Source organism: Microtus pennsylvanicus, chromosome 8 (assembly GCF_037038515.1).
Source record: "Microtus pennsylvanicus isolate mMicPen1 chromosome 8, mMicPen1.hap1, whole genome shotgun sequence".
NCBI lineage: Eukaryota > Metazoa > Chordata > Mammalia > Rodentia > Cricetidae > Microtus > Microtus pennsylvanicus.
In genome coordinates this window covers 51858022-51884356 of record NC_134586.1, presented here as the reverse complement: position 1 = coordinate 51884356, position 26335 = coordinate 51858022, and the positions used below count along the sequence as shown (strand labels likewise).

The following is a 26335-nucleotide window of genomic DNA, read 5'->3' as shown; positions in this document are numbered from 1 at the left end:
AATATATCCATGATCAGAGTCTGGACTAAAAAAGCCTTTACATCTAAAGAGCAGAGACACAAAATGGACACAATATTTGAGCAGCTAGATTTTCAAAAGAGACACATTCATCCAGTAAGCACAGGACAGTTCACTCCGCAGCTAAGTCATAGGGGAAACAAATGTCACCGTAGAAAGTAGGATCCCCACACACTGTCAGTGGGTATATGGCGTTATGAAGCACCTTTGGGAAAACAGATTCACCAATCCTATTCTAGGTATAAACCCAAGAAAACTTACATAAAAACATAAAAACCTGACCGTGTGCAGCACACTGTTCAAAAGCTCCAAAGAGTACTCATGCCCAGCATCTGATGGGTGGACAGATACACTGTATAACATATAACAGGAGGCCACAGTGCCACACTAAGTGAGTAATGTTAAGGAATGCTACACTGGCACATAGTGCTAGAATGCCAGGCTAGCATGCCTGCGGTCCTGAATTCAAACCTCAGCACCATCAAAGCAGAACTGAGTTACATCTTGCCAGAAGGGGCAAGCTAAGTTTTTGTATAGTACTATTTATGTCAGCTGTCCAGAATAGACTGATCCGAGACAGAACTGGACTGGTGCCCTCACAAGATTAGGGACAGACTTGGGACAAGGGCAGCTTCATGGCATGGGGGTGGGGTTCTTTTAGAGACGATAAAAATATAAAATGAGTAGTAATAATGGCATTAATTTTGAGTAGTCTAAATCCATTTTCAGAAGGTAGATTTTTACAGTACGTAAATTATATTTCCTCTTAAAAAGCTTTATTCAGCTACAATCCACCCCTGTAAAATATACAATTCAGTGGTTTTTTTTTTTAGTATCTTCACAAATCGTAAGCATTTTTATCACCTCCAACAGAGAAGACTCTGTCCTTTTTAGCTCTTCCCTGTCTATCTCCATCTCCATTGTTTTCCATTCCAAAGGAACTGGTAACGTCCTCCTCCTGCCTCTGCAGTTCCCCTTACTGTAGGCATTCCACGTGACTCCATGCACCTGTGTGATCGCTGTCAGAGTCCATCCATGCTGTGAAATGGACTAACTGACCTGATGGCCAACAGGACTGCTACCCGCCTACTGTCTACCATGGGGGTCTGGGCAGCTCCAGCTTGGGCTGTTTTGAGAAACATTCTGCAAGCACTTGGTCAGCGCTGCTCCGCCCCCTGAGCTGTATCACAGGGGTGGGCCCAGTAGCCCATAGTGTACTGTTTACACAGTAAGGCCCTGTGCAGCAAAGGGCTGTACTTGCACTTCCCTAACTTCATAACTTCATGCTAACTTCCTAGACAGTGTTCTTAGAAACACAAGTGGGAGACATCGAGAAGAATTTGAACCCCTGATTTCCTATCAAAGATTCTCATAGGTGGTTATGAGTGATCGTTGCTGTGATACCAACTGTGACAAAGCCACCAGCTAGGAATCAGGTACAGCCTGCCCCAAGTCCATGGCTGCAGGCAAACAGAAGCCTGCCCTCCAGCAGGAAAGATGGAGGAAGCCAGTGACTCCTTAACCTCAAGAAGCCCAACAAGTTAATGGCCGTGGACTTGCTCAGCACTGGCCTTACAAGTGGGACCTGCTTTTCTGTGACTAGGGCACTCTCTCTATAACCTTGGATTCTACTTTGGGAACTGATGTGGTGGAAGGAGAGGAAGAGTAGATAAGAGGACACTTGTCTCACCTCAGGCAGTCATAAAGAAAAAGAAAAGAAGTTGGACAAGAGGCTCTGGGACATCCAAGCTGCTGGATGGGGTCCTAACTAGCGCTGTCCAGGAAGAGATTGGAAGCTCAGTGAGGCCGAGGGAACCAATGACAAGAGGATCACACACGCCACTCCTGCTCAAAGCAACCCAGACAAAAGACTTCTCGTTCTTGGAATCCATTTTCTTATCTATGTGGTTATGTTAGTGCGGCCGGAGCTAGCCTATGTGTGTTTAAGCTGTTCTGCATTTTCTGTGCTCTTTGTAACTGAACTTGGATCCTGACCACCCCTGCTCACAAAGATGGTGAAGGAAGGAAGACTCTCACCAGTGCACATTTCAGTGGTTTGGACAGACGGCAAGAGTGCAAGTCAACATCGAGGAATTATTTTTACTACAGTAGCTGTTCTCCTGAGACCCGTTCTTCCTGTGTTTAACCTCTCATTCTTAGGGATGGAAAGAAATACACATTGAAACCCCATCCTCATGCACTGCGTAAATTCACAGCCAAACCCAGGCACCAGACCCTTTTGAAAAGGCTAGAACTATCTTCCTGTAACCGATTATTTAGATTTGTAGCTTAACCTACTCCCTTCTAATTAAATACATGTACTCCAAGAACCACATAATGAGGTATCGTACAGTAAATACATGTGGTTTCCGTGGGAAATAAATTGCACCCAGCAGCTAATCTGTAACCACGGACTACATTAACTACCGCCATAGGAATGAGTCTCATAATGAACAGTTCCTGCTGGCCTCTCTGCCCTTTATCCAGCAAACAAACAAACAAACAAAAAATCAAATCTCAAAGAAAATCTTACCACACACGAAACTGTCCGGCAGCACTGAGAAAATGCTCTGGCCCTTCAGTGACTCTGGGTGGGCACAGGTGGCTGTCACAAAGGCCTGTAGCATCCTGCCCACTAACCATGGGGGCAGCCACTTGAGCTGGCAGTCACACAGGAAGCTCTCACTGCTGATGTGGCTGGAAGAGAAACAAGAGATGGACACTTAGCATGTATCCATTGGGGGTGGTTCCCTCACACAGAGAACAAAGCATTGCAACCAATCAGCTGAGAAGTTGGGACATCAAACTACAAAAGGAATGCTATTCCTCATGGCTTTCTCCAGTGACCAACGACAGCTCGTGCTTCTGATGGGGTCAGAGGGGCAGAACCCAAGATGCTGCATGTCTAGCAACCCCCAAGAGAATGCCTGTCCTAAGACCACACTTGGAACAGTAGCACCTAGTGAGTCTACCTACGTCCTAAGGGGGTCAAAGCTCCTGTCACCCTGGGGATGCCTTCTAACCTGCTGTGATCGTGAATGTGTCCCACCTGGGAAGAGCACTGCCTGCCACTGGCTCTCCACATTTCTGATAAGCTGTACCGAACTTCCAAGCTTAAGCAGACTTTAAATCCTACAACAAATCCTATGAAATCTTTTCCTAATGGCTGTTATCTTTTTATTTCACAAAACTGTAAATGTTTTAACTCCCAAACCAGAGCCTCAATAACACACCTTCCTCTTCCTCATGTTTACCCTCACACCAGTAAAATTCAGCTCCACCTCCAACACAGTGTTTGTGAGTTCACTGCTGCAGCCCAGCAGGCATGAAAATGCTCAACTTTGATTTTGTGAGGCTCCAACCAAAACAGAGAACATTTTCATTTTTCAGCAGCTGGGGTTATACTTCCAAACAGAAATCAGAATGGCCATCTGAGCAGACATTCCTTTTCCAAGAGTCACTCAGATAAGTCACCCAGAGTCTAGCTGCCTGAATCTTTAAAGACCTGGAGTCTTGAGTTAAAGAGTGACACTGGCCCACAGCCAAAGACAAGACGACAGTGAATGTGTGGGCTTCCCATCATGAACTGCCCGGGGTATGTGGTGACAAAGGGGGCAATTCCAAGCACATCCTATTCCCACAACAACAAGTGAGCTAGCTTTGATTTCCATCTCTGATGGTGTGGAACTATTAAATGGCACAGAGGGATGAACACAGCCCAGAGTAAAGCCTCCTCCTTCCTCCTGTTCTCATATCCCCACCTCAACCTCTCCAAATCACCTTAGGAAATATTTTCCCAAAGACTCAACTATTTATCTCAAAGCACTAAAACAGGGATGCTGGTCCCTCTTTGACAACAGTACCAGTATGAGGTTTTTACACCTTTCACTTGATGGGCAGGTAGTATCCACTGAAAGATATCTGAGGGCCGTCCTGCTAAGGGGCTACTGTGGTGGCAGAGGCCATCAATACCACCCATGAGAAAGTGACTAATTCATACACCACACAAGAGGTGAGTGTCACAGGAATGAGCCCTGTGTGGTGGCTGGCTGTCAGAAACACTTCTCATCAAAAGATACTTGTGTGTGGTAGAGCACAACAGACAGGAGAGGCATAGCGAACAAGGCCGGGACACTGCTGGGAGCCGGGACAGGGATATATTAAAATTTATTTAAATTTTAGCCATAGGAACAAATTGATGGGAAAAAAAACCTCATTCAACCCTTGAACAGATGTTCGTAGGAAGAATCAGGCTTTGTACCACATTCAGTATACCTGCTGGGTTCAGCACTAAGGTTTTTAGTGAGGCCCACCCCAGGGAAGAGGCCAGGCTAGACCCAGCAAAATATAAGTACTAGGAATGGGAAGGTCTTCCTAAGTGATGAGTATGAGGACCAGAGAACACAGGAAATGACTGGAATAGACACCAGTGAGATCACTAGTTCCTGGTCAACCATGCATCCCATAGTTGAGGCGAAGGCCAGGCTGTGGTTGGTGGGACCATGACCTATAGATTCCAGTCTTTTCTTCACTCAGGCAAAACTTCATGCCTCCAACCAGCCCAGTTCTTCACTGGCTTACTTTGTGCATTTTCATGATTCCAACTCAAAGTGTGTTTCTAATCACTGCTTGTGGAAATTTACCCAAAGGCTGACTAAGGGCACAGAATAACCTGCTGAGATCTGATGAAGAAGAAAATGACCAAGCAAAGTGAACCTCTTTCTCCAACCAGAGGACTGGGCCCAGGGCCAGCCATAGTTTAAGAACACAGAGCAGTTGAAGGGAAAACAGGCAAGAAACCAAGGCTGAGCATCCAGAATTAGGCCATAGACACCAACTCCTTCAGGAAACCCTTCTCAAATACAAAATCAAACCTAAAAGATCAAACAAAATTGGTATACCTAAAAAGGTGATGATCCATTTTACAGAAGAGATTTTATCTTACATATCAGCATGGCCTTAGTAGACTCTGGCCTGCAAGCCCACTGTCTGTTTCTGTTGGTATGAATCTAGCAGCACACAGCTGCATCCGTTTGTCTGTGTATTATTACTGCTGTCTGCTGTAATAACATATCTGAGTAGTCATGACCTAGCCCCTATGACCCAAAAACTCCAAAATGCTTACTACGTTAGCAATTCAGAAAAAAAAAAATTGGTACCCCCTATCCAGAGTTAAGCCCCATGAGGCATTTTTCTTTTAACTTACATCTAATCTATAAATGATCAGAGCTATTATATAAAGTGAGCAAAATGCAATTACAGGTTTTGCTTATTCTCAGAGTCTCCATACATGTCAATCCGACCATGGATTCCAAAGTACTCACAGCTCTTTAAGATTCTTCATCTTTGCAAAGGCATCAAACTGGATAGACCTGATTGCATTCTCTCCCAGGTTCCTGAAATAGAACACATAATTTGTCCATAGAAACTGTGGGCAGCTGTCAAGTGTGTGGCTGAGTGAGGACAATCAGGGGTTTTCCAGGCCAGCCCTGGTTCACAGATGACCCATCCACAGGAGCGACCCATGTACCATGTGGCAGATCCATTGGGAATGGCTCTCAGTTCTCTTGTTTATGCAAGCACACAGAACGACTTGGAGACCAAGTCAACCATAAGAGCAGCCCTGAAGCTAGGTAGAAAGCTGAGAAAAAAAGTTACCCAGCAGAACAAAGGCTAACCTTGATTCAAAGAAGAATAAAACTAAGAGCCAGGCACTAGAGGCATCCACTCCCAACAACAGCATAAACATCTCAGAACTAGTGCTGCCTACTTCGTTCCAAGGTCCCTTAGGCAAGCATCCCTGCCAGTAGGAAAGTTCTCTGCATGTGCTAGAAATGCCTTAGCTACTAAAGGGGAGGGGTGCTGCCTGACTTTGCCAGGATAAAGTATCCTTGTGGAGTAGCAAGAGCTCAGGGACCCTGCAAGGAGTCTGATGCAGGGTGATGTAGTCCAGCAGGTGGGACGAAGGTATTTGTTCCAATACCAATTGAGTTAATTAAGAGAACGCCAGCAGACTATGTGCTTTGTGAGTGTTCCTGGCATGGGCAAAATAAAGGCCAAAGTTGAAGCTGACTTATAATGAGAAGGAAGCAGATGGTGTTTCCAAACAGCCTGTTTCTCGGTTTACAAAGAAGCGATTAAATTGCTAGCAGACTTCCCCAGCAGCCATGTTTATCAGGCCTGTGGGGAGGGCAGGGTCTGGCAGGATACTTACAGGTGTTCCAGGCCTTCCAGCCCTGAGAATGCTCTCTTAGCCACAGATTTGATCTTGTTTCCAAACAGAGTTCTGTAGTTTCCAAACATCCAGGCCCAAGGTAGACAGGATGGGGACGAAGGCGCATTAGGAAAAAGAAAACACATCATTAGGGCAGTGCTACCTGACAAGTGTCTGAGAGAGGGGGTGCAACGCTGACCTGTGCGGGGATCACAGAGCTGCAGTACACAGGCCATCCCCACTCTGAAATTAAATACCTTTAGCTTTATTACAATTTCATGCCGATGACAGGCTAGAATCGCATGTTCCACTCAGTCTTAAGAGACCCCTTGTAGTGTCAAGTAAAATCACCATGGCTACACCATGCTGTCTGTCCTAGGACCACCCAAGGGGGTAGGAAGTTTGTCAAGGTGGTAGTCTTGCAGGAAAAACAGGCTGGATACTGTTTCAGTGAGAAGTAGAGTCCGAAGGCAGTGTAAACTAGCACAGAAACCTGCCATTCACCTCCATGCTCTGAGGCATAAAGGGTCCGAAGTGACCAGAAGAGAACAAGAGGATGGGCATCCATCCAGATGACCCCATAGGTCTTTACATCTGCCGTGCACTCCAGTGGTCAGGATGCAGCTGTCCTGATCTTTACCCTTAGGGCCTGGAGAGGCCCTGTACTCTGGCTCTTGAGTGAGAGCCCAGAATTTATATACAGTAGACCAGAAGTTCATTAAATCCCAGGTAGTTGGGGTGTCACAGTCTACTTTGCAGGTAACTAAAGTCTGTACCCTTAGGCATTCGAGCATGGGACAGGCCTGTCACAGTTCCAATCCTGGCCTTAGCAGTGAGTATTGAGTTAATATACACAGTGTTCCTTTTACTGGCTATGAAGCTCAGAGCTCCCATCCAAGGGAGACCCTTGAGTATGCTGAACAACTAAATACAAAGTTCTTTCCTTTGTTATTGAGGACTTTGATGAGAGGCAGATATCTCTTGGGACAACCAAGAGCGGCGCTTGTCAGCAGCTCTGCCCCTTCAGTTTAATGTCTCCCAGGATTTTCTAACGGGCATGCTAAGCAGGCCGGATGCCTGGGAAATGTCAAAGTCCACAAGGCCAGGCAGTAGTGTTAAAGTGGACAGAGGAGCCCATGGACAAAGCTAGGCTGGCTCAATTCTTCCCGAGAGAGGTATTTCTTGTTGAGGATTCCCAGCAAGAACCAGAGATACAATCTGGACTAGAGACTAGTTATTCTTTCACCCATGTAAGTCTGCCCCAATAAGAACCAGGAATATCATCTGGACTCCAGGCTGGCCATCCTCTGCCCATGTAAGATTGTTCCAGGAAGAACCAGGGAGACGATCTAGACTAGAGGCTGCGGCCATCCTCCACCTATGTAGGACTGAGGCCATGAGGGAGGCTGAGTACCAGTCTGTGGCTGGAAACTAATGAAAGGTGACGTGATATACCAGGTTGTACCATGGCCAAGCCATCACCCACCACGTGGCCTAGAGTCAGGCTCTGAAGGGACAGACAGTACAGGGCAGAGACATGGCTAGTCTATAAGACACTGGCTTATACCCCAGAACAGGCTCAGACAGGGCAAGGAACAGACAGAGGTGCCAGTTCCACCTGCTCCCCAGGGCATCACTGAACCACACCATAAGGCTTCTTTAGAAACAGATTCCTGCCCCGAGGGCTTCAGCAGTCAGTTCAGCCTTTACACAAAGCCCACTGTTTCCAGCCTTAGTAAGGTGAAGGGCAAACAGGAGAATGACCTCTCTACCTTCTTCTTTCATGGGCAGTCTGTGTAGACACAGAAACCATCTCAACCTGAAAGCACTTCCACAACTCACAACCTGGAATTCTTACTTTAAATAAACCAATTGCCCAGAAACCAGTGGCTATGTTCACTTTGGCTTCTTAGCCACAAAACTAGCAGCAATTAACAGCTCACGGGGCACTGAACCCCAAGTGTGTCTGCAAGACTGCCAATTCCTGCACTTACTCAGATCCCCACAAGCCAGGGCACCATGTGCTCCAAGTCCTAGTAAAAACAAACTGAGCTGTTTAGTGAAATCTCCCATAAACTAGATCTAGGAAAAAGCTGTGCCTTATTTCATCCATTAAATATTAGTCACGTTGACCTCTTTTACAGTGAGGGCAGCTGTTATTTCTAACGGTGACAACAGCAATAAAACCAATTCTCAATTACACAGTGCCAATCACTCTGCTGGTAGGCTGAACCAGGCCCCGCCCTCCTCTCGGCAGACATCTGGGGGTGCTGTGGGTGGGCTCTCAAGCTTGCAGGTGCTGATGGCTCCCCGGCCTAGAAGGGTGCTTCAGAGAAGGGGTGGCAGCCTGACCTCCCCAGTGACCTTAGACATCACTTCTTAAACCCTCTTACACTTACGGCCAGTCCAGCCAAAGGCTCCCAAAGGCCATTTCAGTGCTTGCTAAAGCAACCACAAAGGCACCCTGGTGTGTGCAGAGTGGAGGAATGTGTCATGGCAGGACGTGTACTCGTGTCCTTGGAAGGAGCCATGGCGTGGACAAACTTCCTCCCCATATGGAGCGCCCATCCAGGCAGGAGGCCAGGGTCCCACTTGTGTAAACCCCACATATTCCCTTCAAGTGCACTTCACACAGAACACCTTCTTCCCGCCTGAGCAATGCTGAGGGCGGACCTGGAGGCGGAGTGCTGGCCTGTACCACTTCTCCCACACGTCTCTCCAGGGTCTATGAAGTCCAGAAATGCCCCTCCCTCACAAGCCGGCTGTGGGCTGGCCCCCAGCAGCATAACTCCAGTGTCGTTCTGAAACTTGGACAAGGGAATGAGTCCGTCCCCCCCCCCCCCATTATCCAGGTGTACAGCTGAACCTGCCACCTGCAACGCCTTGGGCTCAAAGTCGTCCCACCTAGCTCTAAAATCGCATAATGGAGCCTGTCCTCATGAGACAGATCATCAGGAACCTCACACAGACATGAGTCTAACACAGCAACTGGCAAATTCTCGGAGGGAAGGGCAAAGACTCCCCAGATTGAATTTAAAGTAGTTATTCCTAGTGGTCTCCTTAATGACTGCTCCTAACTGAGATTGTAATTAATAACAGAAGTACTGACAAGAGCCTCAAAACTATCAAGTCACTGAAAGATATCTCACACATTTTCTAGAAATTGAGGAAGGCGGCCATACCCTTCTGTGCAGAGGACAAAACACTTAGGTGTTTTCGGATGGGCTGTGAACAGGGCCAAGACCAGCAGCCCTAAGGAGCATCACACGCTGGCGAGAGTGGCCTGTGAGCAGCTAAGGAGCCCTCACCCTGGTCCCCAGCCTCTTCTCTGCACACAGCACACCCCCTGCTGTGAGCCCAGGGGAGCTGCTAGAGGGCATCTCTCGCATTACAGAATTGCACACCCAGAAATACTTACAGTTTGCTGAGGTTGTCGAGCCCCATGAAGGCACCGCTGGTATCTTCGATTGTACCTGAGATCTCATTATGGTCCAGGTCCCTGAGAAGAAGACAGAAGGTGAGTTCACTCCCTCTTGAGCTATGGCTTCATTCTTCACTGTAGAGGGAGACCAGCCCCACACCCGGGGTTTTCACTGGGAGGCCTAAAGCATCTAGGTGTGCCCCAGAGGACCCAGCATTCTGTACTGCCACGGCAGTGTGGCTGAACAAAGTCCTTCTGCATACTTCCAGCGAAGCTAGCACACCCATCAAATCTTTTGGCTGGAGCCAGGGAGGGAAACAGTAGAGACAGCACCAGAAGAAGTCAACACCTTCACAAAGCAGACCTCTAGCCCAAATGATTCCCAATGGCTCCTGTCTACTCTTGTATTAACCACAGTCCTCTCTTGGGCTCAACCAGGACACCGGAAGGCATGTGGGAGAAAGGGATGGCAACAAGCCCTGGTGTTCCCTCAGGCTGGTCTGTGTCTGGGGCCGGCACCCTGCTCCTCATGAGGCCTCTCCAGCACCAGACTCTTAGCCAGAGCAGACATCTGGGTGCTGACTCAGTCTTGTGACCCACTCGCCAGGACAGGAAAAATAAGGCCAACTCCTCGGCCCCAGGCTGTCTGAATAAGGTTAGTACTTGGGCTTCCTCCGAGCTTCCAAGAGCAGGTCACAATGCCCGGCGACACACCATACCTGCAGTCAGACCCTACTCTCACATTTGGTACTTTCCAGAATTTTACAGGGCCACGGTCTCAGCACATCCCTTTCCAGAATCCTTGTAGATATGGCCAAGAGCAGAAAGGGATGCAGCTCTTGGCTCGGGGAAGAAGCTGGAAAGTCACTGTCAATTGGGAGTAGAGTTGGGACACAAGTGCAAAGCGCTTGTTGTGACCTTCACTTTCCAGTCCGCAGCTAAGAGAACAGCACTGCTGGAAGGCACCTCCCCTTTCAGTGAGTCCCACCCTGTCATCGTTAGACTGAGTACAGCAGGGGCCCAGGCTGTGGCTTTGTGTGCCTGTCTTCCTGCTTTGGGCCTTGCCTGCCAAAGTCTCCCTCTCTTTCTGGCCAGCTCAGCCTGAATGTTTCTGGCCTTTCTGTTCAGGTCTCACAAGGGCTCCCAGACTGACCTCGGCTTGGATAGCTTGGCACTAGTTCTTCCTACTCCCCAGCAGTGACTCACTCGTGAAGCCCACCTTGCCAGGTGTGAGTGCAGAGAAAGACCTTCCTCCAGGCACATGACAGGCATGCTCTCCCAGTAGAGAAGACAAGGCCGCCGAAGCTGCTCCCACTGTCTGTTGAAAACCCTATGCCCTTCTGGGAGTTTTGGGCTCAGGCTGCTAGGAATCTGCCTCACTTTTGTAACTACAAAGTCCCAGGAAAGCACCCTGGGCAACCTCACCCAACTGGATGATGTAAAGGGTGCAGCATTCACACTTCCTCTTTGTTACACCCTCCCTAGTGAGGCACAAGCAAGAACCTCGTTTCTATCTCTCTGGGATACCAGATCCACCGAAGAACTTCAAGTAGCAGGAAAAAACACACAGGATTTAAATACAGAAGTCAGGGCTGGGGATGTGGCTCAGAGGAAGAGAGCATGCCTGTCATTCACAAGGCCCTGGGCTTGATCTACAGCAACATGAGAAAAAAAAAATCTCAAATTTACAGCCAGGCCCAGAAGCTCACACACCTGTAATCTTATTGCTTGAAGTGGGAAGATAGCCACAGGTCCAAGACCAGTCTCAGTTATGTGAGTTTGAAACTAGCCTGGGCTACAGAGATCCTGTCTTAAAAAGCAAATGAACAAAACCACCACCCTCCCAGCTCAGAAAAGAAAAATGGATGAGCAGTCACAGACAGAAGACTGGATCAGAGACACACAGGACTGTCTGGGTGCTGCTGTAGGTACCCTGTGTAGGCACTGCTTTCCAGACCCACCCACCCTGTCCTGCCAAAGGTACTAAGAATTACTGATAATAACAATTTTTAAAGAGTCCTTATCCCTCTGTAGGCACCACCCTGGGAAAGAAAAGATTTTTCTGCTGAATGGTAATTTTTTGGTCAATGATATAAAAGTTCAAGTCCATGTTCCCATAGCAGGCCAGCTTTGGTCCAATTCTGACTAGACACCAGCAAGAGGGAATCTCAACAAAGCAGGTGCTTTGCTGTCTGCTCTCCCACCTGGGTACCCTTTATTCTGTCACCCCCAAAAGCAAAATCCTTACAAGACCCGCAGACTCTTGAGTCCCTTGAAGGCGCCTTCAGCGATGTGGCTGATGGCGTTGTGGCTGAGGCGCAGGATACTGAGGCTGCTCAGTTCGGCCAGGCTCTCTTCATCCAGCCTAGTGAGGTTGTTGAAGGACAGAACCCTGAGGAAAGAAGAGTAAGTCAGATGACCATCAGGCTATGTGGGTGCTCTCTGTGGGCAGTCACGCCACACCTGGCCTGAGCTCGCCAGAAAGGGGATACTTAAGCATACCTACAGGAATCCTGAGTGAAAGTGGCCATACAGAAAGAAACCCATCAGGTCAACATTCATCTAGTCTGATGACTAAACGAAATCCAGACCAGAAAACTGAGGACTAAGGCTTACACACACTGTAGACACCTGTCATACAACCCAAATCTCAAGGCTCCAGGCCCCTCCATTGCTGGTGTTGGCAGAGACTGATATAGTAAACAGAATCTGGAAGAGTTCTGCACTCAGCAAGGAAGCCACAGCTACACTCCTGTATCGGCCAGCAGAGGGCACCGTGAGCCACTGCCTGGGACAGCCAAACCAGGCAGGACCTGTCATCTTTGCAGGATAAGACCCTGACGCAGAAGGCCTGGGTTGTGACCACTACACCTACCATCAACAGGGATCAGGTCCCTAGCATGCATTTGACTCTATGTTGGAATCCAATTCTCTTCCCAGTGCTACTGCAGGTGCTGCACAGCACTGGGTTGGTTATGTGACATATCAGTTATCTACAGGTAGAAAGTTAAGCCTGGACTGGTACAAAAAGCAGCAGAATGAATTGATTGAAGATTGAGGTGGTTTTAAAGGTGGTAATGAACACTATACTGTCCCTCTTAGAGAAATAAGTCACAGTGTCTATCAGTTGCAAAGATCTGGCAGAAAACCAAAATTACATCCTCAACTGCAATTAAAATTAGCTTAAAGGAAGGGCAAGAACACCTTGGAAAGCAATCCTACATCTGGCTGAGGTTTTCTAATATGGAGCAAATTACTAGAACTAGTCCAGTACAGTCGAGTGAACATTCCCTTTCTTTAGAGGACACAAGAGACACTGTCATACTGCCAGGCAGAAATGGGAGGAGGGAATTCAAGGGTCTCTCTAGAAGTTTACTTTTCCATGTGGCCCCAGCTCCAGGGGCTCAAACACTTTTTGGTATGTTTGGAGGATTGTCCTCAGGTGGGACTAGACTGAACACCTACAAGGCCCCTCTCTTTCCTACTACTCCTAGGCCCCAACAGAAAGCCATGAGTCCGGCTGGTCAGAGCCACTCAGTACCATGGGCGGTGGTCAACAGCAGCTTCTCTAAGTAGCAAGAAGCTAAACCCGAGGAATGAACCTAAGTGCAATGAACACAGTCCCGCAAGGGACAGGACTGCAGCCTTGTACAAAGGACAGGACCAGCTACACTATGAACTTCGGGGAAGTGTGGGATATGAAGACATTTACACTGAGGGTGGACGACCAGAGGAAAACTCAGCCTGCAAGACCCTGTCAGCATCAGGGTCAAGTGTCTCTGAGTATGGCTGGCGAAGTCAAAAACCACAGGGGAGGCTAAGTAAGGTGTGGCATTCCTACCAATCGCCTGCTTTGATGGATTAATACTGTCCTGTAGCCAACCGTAGCCAAACAAAATAAAAAGAAAGAAAAAAAACCCTTCTGAGCCTCTCAAAAATAAACCATAAGAACTAGACAAGTGGCAGGGACAAAATGTCTGCTAAGTCCTTCTGTGAGGGGATGCCTAGGTCTCACACACACACACACACACACACACACACACACACACACACACACACACACCTATCGGGGGGTCAGTCACTACCATTCTCAGGAGCAAGAGTGCAACCTGGGAGCCCTGTCCAGGAACTTCCCAAAGGACCTAAGGGATGCTGCTTCTCCACACATCCATCATCAGGCACTGGGACACAAACAGGCCAGGAATGAAGCCAGTGTCCTGAGAAACTGAGGAAAGGGTGGTAGAGATCCCAAAGTTAACAAAGCCTCCCCCCATCAGCACACCACCATTTTCCGGTTTCACTGTCCTACTCAAAAGTGACAATATCATGCTAGAAGAATATGGTCTGTGAAAAATTAGGCAAAATTTCTCATTGAAAACGTCAAATAATGATATGTAGCATATTTTTATAGAAGTGATAATCTCCACTTGTATCAACATAATATATTATTTTAATAATTATTAATTCTGATTGAAAACATTTCAGCACTACTTTTGAGACTTTCTTTGTACTTAAGATACATAATCAAAACTGAATTTTATCAAGTGATTTGGTAAGTCCAAATAAATTTTCCATTTATATATTGAAAAAAAAAGTGACAATATCTAGGCTTCTGTTCTCTGGTATTGTCCTCTCCTTCACTGCTGACTCCAAGCATCAGACCTAAGACTCATGTGGGTCTTCCTTCCTGAACAGATCACCATGTTCCCTGCCTCTGGGCTGCCTCTTATTCAGGACCTGTGGGGGTGAGTTGAGCCCATGGTTCCTTGACTTGAGGCTTCACCGGGTACTGTGAGTGACTACTGCCCCAGACTTACAGCTCATGCAGCTTCTGGCAAAAGCTCCAGCCATCGCGCTGAATTCGGGAGATGGAGTTGTTGCTGAGGTGCAGCTGATGCAGGGCTGTGAGGCCGTACAGGGAGCCGCTATTCACTTCCACCAGGCTGTTGTACTCCAGGTGTCTGCAGAGATGATACACACAGGATGAAGAGACCGCCACTCCCTCGTCACACAGACAGCAAATAGGAGGCCCGTCTGTATCAGACATGGTCATTAGCACAGAGACGGTACCAGCACAGAGATAAGGATGTACATCTTGCTCTATGCTCAGTATCAGTGAGAAGTTTAACCAATGGGAACTTGCTTTTGTCCATCTGACTTTCTCCCACTGCTCTACTCAAGTGTATTAAAAAAAATCCTAAGAAACACACAGGTTTAACATAAGCAAGTGGAAGGCAATCGATTTTCTTCTGAGAAGTCTGATCTCAGCAAGTGACCATTTATTTAGATTTCAGATTCCCCAATGAACACAGGAAACTGACCTCCAGGTAATCAGAAGTAGAAAGTGTGACCAGCAAGAAGCTGAGCGGCAGGCTCCTCCTGTGCATGCCGTATGAAGTGGGTGTGTATGGGGAGGGGTGGGTAGTGGGACATGCTTCTGAGGATGAGACAGGGCGGCACACTGGGGGCTGTGGGCCCAGGCTTCCAGCCTTGGTCCCAGCTACAAAGACATAGCAGAAGTACAGGCTGAAGTGACTACCTCGTGAAAACACGCTTGGTGGTGGTGGTGAGGTGACACCACCTTAACTGCCTGGCTGTGCAGATTCAAACGACTGGAGAGGTCTAAAATCACAAGATCAGTGACTGCCTCTCTGCTATTCTTTTTCAGTATTCTGGCAGCAGACAGCTCTGCTGCTGCACACATCTGGCTGGAAACCCCCTGATAAAAGCTGCACATCTGCACTCAGCATCTTGATTAGCTCACAAGACAGGAATAAATCTCCCAAGATGGACTATACATTTTGGCCCACCTGCACATCAAGAAAGACCATCAACCCAGCATGAGGAAGTAAGGGACTTCCTCTAAGATGTGGGAGTGGAGAGGCTGGGGGAAGGAATCATTCTGCAGTCTTAGGCTCCTGGAGGAAGTGGGGGAGGAGAGCAGGCCCAGAAGACTGGTGCAGTCTGTCTCCTTCCACTTCCTTAGCTGACCATGTGTCCGCTGAAACCTCCTCCTACCTCTCAGGGAAAAGAACCCAGGGTTTGGTTCATTGTGCAGAAAAAGGGCCAAAGAGCAGGGGACTGGGTGGAGGCAGCCACCACACCCAGCTGAAAGAGTCCATGCCTACGTCCTCCCAGAGCCCAGGAGGATGCCTGCACTTACAGCACGTGCATTTTAGACAGCCCCCAGAAGGCACCATCTGTCAGCTTGCTGATGTTGTTTCGTTGAAGCTTCAGCACCTCCAAGCTATCGAGGCCCTGGAACGTGAGACCCTCAATCAGCCGAATCCGATTCCGATTCAGGTCCCTATGGAAATGAAGCCATCAGGTCACAACATCCCATGTGCGCATCTAGCCTGCACCATTCCCAGAAGTTCAAGCAGGTTTTTAAGTCAATGGGGAAACTATGGAGGAGGAGTCTTAGGGGAGCCAAGGGTACACCTCAGCTGGCACACTGACAACTGTCCACAGCATGGGAGATGCAGTAAGAACACTACAGTGAACACTGCATAGCTAGCTCTGTGCTGGCCCTGGTACTGTGGGAGCATAAGCACCCACATTTCTTCCGGGAAAAGTCACCATTCATGAGTCTATAGCAGGCCCTGAGCAGGACTCAGGAGATGCATTCCTTAACTGAGGTGCTCAGCAACAGAAATCCATACCAGATGCTTCAACCTAAGAAAATCCTAACCACTAGGTATCAAATAGCAGCTAACTTCCACTCGGGTGTCTGACAGACCTCCGTACAATGGAGAGAAGTGACTCTTTATGGAGAAGTGGGGGTGGGAGCCCACACTTGGCCCCTAGTCCTAGCAGAACAGCTTTCGTTGACCAAGAGAGAGCAGGAATCTAGGTCAGCTGGATCCCATCAGCAACTCTGGGGAAGGTGGGAGAACACAGCACTAGCTAGGAAGCCCTTGGTTTTCCCCAGATATTTCTGCAGTGTCTCATGACCCTGCTTCACATACAGTGTCTTTGGCCTCCTAGACTGAAAAGAGCAAAGCGGAGCTCCAGCACCCAAGGCTGGTGGTGCATAGGAGCGCGAGGATAGAACACACTCCACCTTGTCCCAGCCTGACCTGCAACTGCTTCGTTCTATTTAAACCGAACTTTGAATCTCAGCATATTCCCTGAAATATACTCTTCTGCTAAAAGGACGACACAGAAAAGCAAAGAAACAGAGTGGAAAAAACTTTCACTAACTACAGTTAATTTGGTTAATGTAAGTTTTCTAGCAACCTTTTGCTGTTTATGCTATCTGGAAGGATGCAAATATAGTCTCTTATACAAAAACAAACCAGTTAACCTTCTAAAGTTTAGGAATGAAGTGGTGGCTTCCTTCAGTCAGAGATGGCTGCCTCTGATCAGGCTAGCTGCATAGCAAAGAATTCAAGAAAGTTCAGATGTCTTTGTGTTCAAGGCACAGCCTGCCTCAGTACCTCTGAAATGAGGCCGTCGTGGGAGTGGTGGTACATGCCTGTAATCCCAGCACTTGGGAGGTTGAGGCAGGAGGATCAACAGGCATCAGGGACTGCATTTCAGAAATACAGTGTCAGCGAGAACAAGCATTTATGCACGTGGGTCTTTTCCTCGGCCATCTGAGGCAGCCTGCTGACACCAGACCCAGCTCCTAATTTGCTTTTATTAGGTGTTGCGGTAGGGTCATAAATGATAGTTTATGCAGAGCTTTACCAAGGGAGGTGAGGAAGGGGTGGCGATTGGTACAAGGTCCTTGGGGAAATTTGGCCCCCATAAAGTTTGGCTAACCTTAATTAAAGTGCAGGTTTCTGTACTCACAATTGTGTCAGCCTGGGTAGCTTGAATGCTTTCACAGGAAGCTGGGTGATCCTGTTTTTGCTCAGACGAAGAGTCAGCAGCGACCGTGACAGACCATCAAATGCTCCAGACTCCAGGCTGCTGATGCGGTTGCTTGCCAAGTTGCTGGAATGATTCAGGAGAGAAAATGTAGTGGCAGGAGGAGCCGTCCTCACTCCTTATAGCGCTGGACCCAGCTGGGTCTGCTAGGAAGCACTAAGACACACCCAGAGGGTCAGCTGCTCTCCACTAAGTTGTTTATCATCTGGAGGCTTCCAAGCCTATCCTGACTGGAAGACAGAAAATGTGGGAATGCTGGTAGCAGAAATGTGTGATGAAGAGAAGACACTGAGACACACTGTGCTCATGCTGGTGGGGATGACACTAACCTTTACCCACACCAGCTGCACAACACAAGGCCTGCCTCACTCAAGAGAACCTGTGGGAGTCCTTCACCAACAATTAGTTCAGACTGGACAGAAAAGCCCTAAAAACAAAAAGTCAACTGGGAGGCAAGGTCAAGTAGGTTTTACACTTTGGGAAAACAGCCTTTATTTAAGCCTGAAGTGGGTCTGACTGTATGATTTACATAATGAAAATGTGCAAACCGTTCATTTAAATAATTCTAACACCTTCAATAAGAACCTCTGTGAGTTCTTTGGAAAACAAGAAGCATCTTCACAGGGCTACATGTTATGCACATCAGGGGAGCCTCCTGTGACCACACAGGAGGGGGCTCTTTCTCAATACACATGGCAATGGACAACTCAGACGCAAGCAGCTCAAAGAGAAAATTCTATCAAGTAGTAATAAGACAAGACATAGCCAATGATACAGGCTCCTCCCAAGAGGCCATTCCACACCTCTTCCTGCCTTCCCCAGACATATGCCTAAGTGAAAATGAGACAGACAAGAGAGAATCTTCAACCGCAATGGGTTGTGTGCCAAGAGGGAGTGAGGCACTTCTGTTCCCGCCATCAGGCAGCAGCCCAGAGCAGGGCACATGAGGACTCTGCAAATGGGGCTGGACTGTTTGTTCTTAGCACTCCAGATTAAAGAGCAATCGGTGTGATGAAGACATAGCAGTCAACAGCTGCCAAGTAGAAAGTGCCCTCTGTATCTGTGCAGGGAAAGGACAGTGCACCCAGGGTGACAGTCAGTGGCTGCATTGTTCCACATAAGAAGCACTAAGTGGTGGCTGGACCCCTTTTGAAAGTCCCCTCCCAAGGCGTTATAGAAGCCAAGGCCTCTTGTTCCCAATTCTTGTGCCTTGAGGAACTCTTGAAAGCAACACTCCTCTCCCTGAAGACCCAGCAGGACTTGGGAAAGATACACCAAGTGACACCCTTCCTGACGGTCACAGTGAGCCCTAAAGCAGCTTTGCAAATGAGCTGCTGAATAAGTCAGAAGCAGTGAAACAGGGGATGAAATGCATTCACAACTAGGAACTGTTTCTTTAGCCTAGGTCTTCAGATTCCTCCCCAAAGCAGTATTTTCCTACCTGCAGTGAGTGGATTACATAGGTTTAACTTCTTCATTCCTGTCTACCATCCACTCAGTGTAAGACAGGTACTGAGACTGTTTTTTTAGACATCTAAAACACCTACAAAGCTGAGTAACGGCCCTCTCCAAAGGAGCCAGCCAAAACATGGCTTATTCAAATGGTCTCTGATGCTACAAAGACAGATATGCTCTTTGAACCTGTCTCCCTGTGGTTCGCACCCACTCACCCCCCAACCACTCCCTCCCAGCTTCTCTGGGAGACAGCTCAGAGCATGAGAGCAAAACTAGACTTCTAGCAGAGAGACTGGTCCCGTCTCCTGGGCTCCGCACTGTGATGGGGGCAAGTTCCTTGGATAGCCAATTAACCTCTCCTACCTTACGGCTGCCCTCCACCTGTGACACCACAGAGTACTACAGGGTTTGGAAATGCTCTAAAATGGGTGCCCAAGGGATCATGGGTAGACTCCACTCCTGGCCTGCCAAAGGTCTGTACAACTTCATAGATTTAGCCAAGCCAGGGCCAGAGTTAAGCCAGCACCCATCCTGTGTCTAGGACTGAGAACCAGGGCAGTTATTACAAGGCCTGGAAGTTAAGGTACAGGATGGCAGAGACACTTACAGCTCCCTTATACGCAGGCCATTAGGGAAACAAGAGCTTCGGATTTCCGTGATGTTGTTCAGACTCAGATCCAGGACTTCCAGGGACAGATAGGACTTCAGCTGGCTTCCATCCACACTGGGGATCTTGTTGTGCTGCCTGAAACAGAACAAGGGTGAGACAACAAACTCTTACCTTCCAGACTGTTTGTTTTTTGCGATTTTACTTTTACCTAAAATTGCAATTCAGTGATATTCAATATTCATTATCCCTCTTTCTATTGCATTATCATCTGCTGGCTCAGTGTTATATATAGACTTTTCTGTGCAGAATAAGTTCTTTGCCCAAATATTGTGCCTCAGCTGTTCCAGCCAAGAGAAGAACATAGGATGACGACATGCCCATTGCCCAGTGATAGATGACATGCAAGTGCACCAAGTTGTCCCAACCCAACCCCATCTCTGATCTCTGGTACCTAGCATTGTGACTTAAGACTGCAGGCACCAGAGCCCAGAGCTCAGTTGTTTGTTATTTTTTTTTATTTATCTGTTTTTATTTTATGAGCGTGTTTTGGCTGCATGTAAGGGTGTTGAGTCTCCTGAAGTTACAGATAGTTGTGAGCTGCCATGCTGGTGCTGGGAATTGAACCTGGGTCCTGTTTTGGTGCTCTTAACTGCTGAGCCATCTCTCCAGCCCACCCCACCCCTCAAGAGCTCAGTTTAATCCAACTGAATATGTCACAACACAAGTTACAATTTCCTGACATGTACTGTATGCCAGGCATGAAGACAAATGGGACTGTAAAAAATACAAAGATGGTGATGACCAGACCTGACTCTAAACTGAGACAGGTGCTCATGGCTGGGCCCAGCTGGATCCAAATCCCTGAACTTCTACGTTGGTAATTTTGGCCCTTGGTTTTCTCATCTGAAAGATGAAGCCACAGTCTGCTCCCTGAAACCACACTAAAGCACCTGGAGGGCACAGTGGAGCTTAACTTCCTGCCATGACTTATTCACACCTTTAATCCTGTTTCTGCAAAACCCAAACCTAACCAGCCAGCATTAGCAACAGCCGGCAATGGGGTGAGGGCTGGGCACTGATGTGGGCTTGGTTCTGCCTGGAGGGGTCACAGTGAAGTTCACTGGGTGGTAGGTAGTGCTGGGACTGCAGATCCCAGCCACACACTCCCGCCAGCTATGAGTAAACAGGGGCAGCTCTCCAACCAATCAAAAGCCTTTTGGAACAAAACCCAAAAGAGCCTGGTGTTGCTTACCAAGTGGCATCTCCTTTAAACAAACACTTGACCAAATCGGTTCCAACAGGCATAAACAAGGACCTCTTTCCCAGAAGCTCTGGGACTCTCAGGCTCCTTTGTTCTCTTCGCAAGTCTCCCAGGCCCTGAAGCTCGAAATGCATTTGCACAACTGTGCTGAGGCAGAGACAAACTTTACCTCTCCAGGCCCCTCCCTAAGCTACTTCCTGAGTTCTTCATTAATGTCTTTAATAAAGGCGGTCTCTTCAGTTTTCTGACTCCAAAAGGAAAATAGAAGCTTTATTATGTAAAGTATGGGAAGAGAAAGAACAAGAAATAAAGGACACAGCACTGGCCTCATCCGGGAACTCTGAATACAGTATCAGGGAGAGAAAGAGAGGACCTGGGCAGAGAAAGGGTGGCTCCACACAGAGTCTGGCACAAGCCCTGGGACACAGTCTAGCCTCGCTCCTCTCCCCCACACCTCCTCTGTCTCCTCTGCCTTTGTCTTTTGTCTTACACGTTTTTCTTCTTTCTTGGCAGTATATTTATCCACTGAACCGCATTCTAGGCCCCCATTCTGGATAAATGCCACTGTGAAGAAGACAAGACATTTTCACACAGTGGAAAAGTTCCCCACCGAGCAGAGAAGGCAGCCATGGAGACTGTGGGAGTGAGGCATGAGCTCTGGGACAGACAGTCAGGAAGAAGTTGCCAGGACAGGCCTGCGAGGAGGACTGAGGCAGAAAGAGCCAGCTGGGGAGATCCGGAGCTGGGTCAGACTTAAGAGCTGGCCTGTTGGGCCGAACCAAACCAGGGAAGCACTCAGTGGGCCAAGTGAGAGGGGTTGCAACCAGAAACAGGGACACGAGAATTAAAAGAGGAACAGGTAGCACCCCAAGAGAAGCACTGTATGGTCAGCAAAGCCAGCCAGGTGCACAGTGCCACCTGCAGTCAGTTCCTAGCCTAGCAGCCTAACAAGCCAATCAGGTCATCAAGCTTGGGAACTTGGGTGAAAGCTCAGAATAGGCTCAACTTTTAGATCCTGTGGGTCCCACACCCACAGATTTAAGCAAATGCATTCACACACGATAGTCAGTAGAAAAAAAAATGAGACCTGTACTGCACATGTGCCAACTTTCTTTTCATCATCCCCAAAACCACAAAGACAGTGGCTTACAAAGTACTTGCACTGTCTTAACTATTAAATGTAATTCAGAGATGACTTCAAGTAATGTACACAGGGCCATGCAAATACAGCGTTGTTTTAGACACAGAACGGAAGCATTCAGGGTTTAATTATCTATGAAGAACTGCTACAATTTGACAACAAGCCATCATGATTAAAATATCAGCAACGGGGGCTGGAGAGATGACACAGATCTCGTCCAGAGAACCTGAGTTCAGTTCCCAGCACCTATGTCAGGTTGCTCACAGCAGCCTGTGACAGCAGCTCAGGGGAGATCTAATACCAACTTCTGGTCTCTACGGCCACCCTGAGACATGGAATACAGTCACACAAACACACACCTACACATAAAAGAAAAACAATGTTTTTAACTAGCAGAGGACTTAAATAGACATTCTCCAATGAAGATACACAAATGGCCAACAGGTGCTGGTAAAGGAAGCTAAGTCAGTCCCGACAGCGACGATCAAAGGAGTGCATGGCCATGAGAGTGCAGAGAAATCAGACGGCGGCAGGCAGCGGGGGTGAACGGTGCTTCAGAAAACAACGGCCATCTGAAAGTTAGCACAGGATCACCACCTTTTAACAACTCCCCCCCAGAGCAGACGACTTCAAAAAGACATTTTCACAGAAGCGCTATTCAGAGTATTCCAGAGATGAAACAACCCAAATGTCCAGTGGCAGACAGATATAAACTACAGCAGCCCAAACTATTGTATCACCTCATATGGGGCCACACACAACTGAACGTACGGAGGCTGCAAACGTTTGGTAATAGACTTATGAATGCACACAATGACAAAATAATAACCCAAAACTGAATGTGTAATGACTCCATGTTTCCGATGGCGCTTGCCCGTGGTGTGTCACGTGTCTTCACTGCAGCCTAGGTTCTGAACACACAATGCCTGTGCTGCGCATGTTGATATGCCACGGAAACACGACAGCTCACAAACGCCAGTGTTTTACTGTTCTACTTGTAAACATACCAAAAAATGCTTCAAAATAATGTATGACTTATTGTCGATAAATGTTTTTTGTGTATACCTAGTTTATACACCCGGTACACACATTAATCATTTAATGCCTACCATTGTGCCAGTTTTCTGTTCTTACGGAGCATAATCATTTAATTCTAAAAAACAAGGACTTATATTTTCCTGTCACTACTGAGCATGTATCAAATTAGTGTATCTCTGAATTATATTCAAATGTTACATTTTGTAAAATTGTTGTTTCAGTTGCTGACTTCAATTTCATACACACACAAAAAATTGTTCAGTGATATTTGGCTTACATTAAGATAAAATTCTGAACAGTTTGTGCACGGACCTAAACATACTTCTACCATTTTGTACACCATATACAAAAGGGCGTTCCTAGCACCATGTGTGTATCTGCACGTGTATGCACATGTGCATGAGTGGGAGAGGTACGCAAGCCTGTGCATGTGTGAAGACCTGAAGAGGGCACTGGGTCGCTCAGAGTTGGAGCTACAGTGTTTGCACAATGCCCGGCATTACATAGGTACTAGGATTAAAGCTCTAACCCTAACCTAGGGACTGTAAGTTTGAGGCCAGCCTCAACTACACAGCAAGTTCTAGAGAGTTCTGGGTACCCTGGGCTACATGATGAGACCCTGTTTCAAAAAGAAAAAGAGGGAAAGCAGGCAGGTACCAAAAAATAAAATAAAATACAAAGGTGGTTGCAAAGACAGGGGCCACTTAAAAAAGACAATGAAGACTGGTTGGTAATGGACATGGGGTTTAGTACTGCAAGAATGGCCCAAGATAGGTTGCACAACAATAACAAAAACTACTGAATTTTCTGTTTAATTTTTTAATATACATTTTATAACAATTTTAAAGCAAAACAAAATGATTCTTGGTTCACGAGACCCTGCTGAAAACAGATGAAGTCCCTCATTTAAGGCCTCCAGGGACAGCACCTGTCACGGGTCTACCTACTCCTCCACTTCATATGTTCTGCCCAGTCTGTCCTCACACTCGGCAGGCCACGGGCCCTCTACTTCCTGCTCCTATTGCCTGGAATGCTGCTTCTCCAGAGACTCAGCTGTCTCATCCCTTACTTCCTGTCTTTATTCCAGTGTCACCCCTGTCAGGCCTTTCCTGGCTGTTCTTTCTAGAATCACACCTGGCATGCACTCCCATCACCTGCCCTGTCCTCCTCTAGGCTCTGTTATCTGGTAAAGTGGGTGCTTGCTTATCTAGTTCACATCTTCTTTCTCACCATGGCATGGTGCCATGAATAAAAACAGGCATCTGCTCCTGACTGCCTGCAGACACTCGAAAGGTATGAGGTTGCAGGATAGGTGCACAATACAGGTCACCAAGAGTGAATGCAACTACTTTCAAAAGGTCTAAGGGTAAGCACACAAATGGGATTCACCAGCATTCTTGCAGCAAAAACTGTCTAAGCAAAGAGCTACAGGCAGAATCAACAGGAACAGGAGGGAGTTTATCATGGCACAGATGTTGTGACAGCCCTGCCCAGATGCAAACACCTATATCATGTCCAAGGCAGCTCAGCTGCTAAGAACACACACTACATTTTCTCTGGGGTTTCATCTCTAATGTCAACTACAGTCTGGGCCCCAAGAAACCTTTCCTAAGCACCCACCCAATTTCAGAATGTGGATGTTGAAGCTCTGATCCTGCAGAACTCTGCACCCTCCTTGAAGGACAATCCATGTGCAAGAGATCTATATGATGATCCTGGCACCTCTACCCAAGAATGGGCGCCCTTGCTCTGAAACATGGCACAGATCTACTGAAGATGTGCCATGAGTATTGCCACCCAAGTTCATAACCCAGTGGAGCCCCATTTGTAAAGTGGAATATGAGGTTCGTATACCTATGGGCTGATATGACCTGACATGTACCAGCAGTTGCTTAATAAAAAAGGTCCATTTTTATTAGTCACGTTTTGTCCTCAGAAGCAAGCTATGGATCTGGTTCACAGGAAATGCTTTGGGGGGAGAAAAAGTGAGCGAGAACAATGAATGGATGACTGGTTCCCTTCAATTCCTTTGCAACATTTCAATGCACACAGGCAAGCCCAGCTCTCCTCTCAGGAACAAAGGACTGAGTCAGAGCTCTCAGCTCCACTTAGAAGCCAGGCCTGCTTCAGCTGCAGAATGCCATCCCCAACCCCTGGAACAACCAAGCTGTCTAAGGCAGCCAGACTTCAAAGCAAACTCAAGACTGAACCCCAACCAACTGGGGTAGATCCCAGCAAGCTCATATCCTTGACCCTTGAGTGCCAAACACGCCCAAACCCATTTCTTCTTGGTGGCTGACCCTCCCTTCTAGCTCTCCATCCTTAAGTCTAGAGGAAAATGGCCAGCATTCAGATCACAAAGGAAAGCCAACCCACCTCCCCCTGAAAGCAGAAGGCCTGAAAGCCCATCTGCTGGCTCAACTCAGGACAGCACACTACTTCACAAAACTCCCTATTCTTTTTATTTGCTTGTTTGCTTAAGACAGAGTCTCAGAGCCCAGATTAGAGACACTCCGTTCTTAATGAATATCCAAACAAGTCATTACCCTGAGTGCTCACTTCCCTTGAAGGTCCATACTCATCTCCAAGTTCTTAACTGTAAATTGCTGCATGTCATATAGCAGGCCCTGGGCAAAAAAAGAAAAAAAAAGAAACCAAGCTGCAACCTAATCATGTAAATATGACTACCATTTCTTCTTAGATGGTTCAAAACAATGAACTCAGAGCTCTGTTGGAACTTAATTGATTGAGGTCACAGCTAAGATGCAAGAGGAGCTGGGAGGCAAGACCAGAACTTGAGTCTTGGCTTGGCCCACTCAAGAAGTTCTCCCAGCAAATTCTATTTCTTGATCAACTCTGATGGGTCTGTATAAACTAGCCTCCACCAGGTGGCCCAGCCACACCCCAACGTCCCAGGGTTCTACAAGAATAGCATGCGGTACAGGACCTGTGGGACCAGGCATCAGCAAGCATGGCAGATGGGAGCAAAGGTCCCACAATGGAGAGAAGAGTGGCTCCCCAGAGCCCACCTTCTCACACCTGCTGTCAGAGGACTACTCTGCCTCTTCAAGGGGTGGGTGAAGTGCAAAAAGAAAGACCAGCGCAAGGCAGGGCACAGCACTGTGCTAGGAATAATGTCAATGGCCTCATCAAAGGAACACTCACAAAGCCAGTCATTCTGCAGCCAGGAATTTCGGGTAGCGGGTGGCAGCCTGGTCACACGGCACTCACTTCCAACTAGTGTCAGTTTACCCCTGGGGCTGCCCTCTGGGGTAAGGAAAACTTAATACAGCAGAAGTCTA

The 26335-nt window shown here is 47.6% G+C and overlaps 1 protein-coding gene across 1 annotated transcript in view; it reads right to left on the bottom strand.

The window, feature by feature from the left end:
* Window positions 1-26335, bottom strand: part of Lrig1 (leucine rich repeats and immunoglobulin like domains 1) — a 102261-nt gene that overhangs the window by 9870 nt on the left and 66056 nt on the right. Inside the window, exons 4-12 of the mRNA XM_075983398.1 lie at window positions 19591-19728; window positions 17451-17594; window positions 15817-15960; window positions 14471-14614; window positions 11902-12045; window positions 9651-9731; window positions 6233-6304; window positions 5343-5414; window positions 2552-2715 (exon numbers count right to left, since the gene is read on the bottom strand). Coding sequence (XP_075839513.1) covers window positions 2552-2715; window positions 5343-5414; window positions 6233-6304; window positions 9651-9731; window positions 11902-12045; window positions 14471-14614; window positions 15817-15960; window positions 17451-17594; window positions 19591-19728 — 1103 coding nt within the window. The remainder of the gene's footprint in view (window positions 1-2551; window positions 2716-5342; window positions 5415-6232; window positions 6305-9650; window positions 9732-11901; window positions 12046-14470; window positions 14615-15816; window positions 15961-17450; window positions 17595-19590; window positions 19729-26335) is intronic.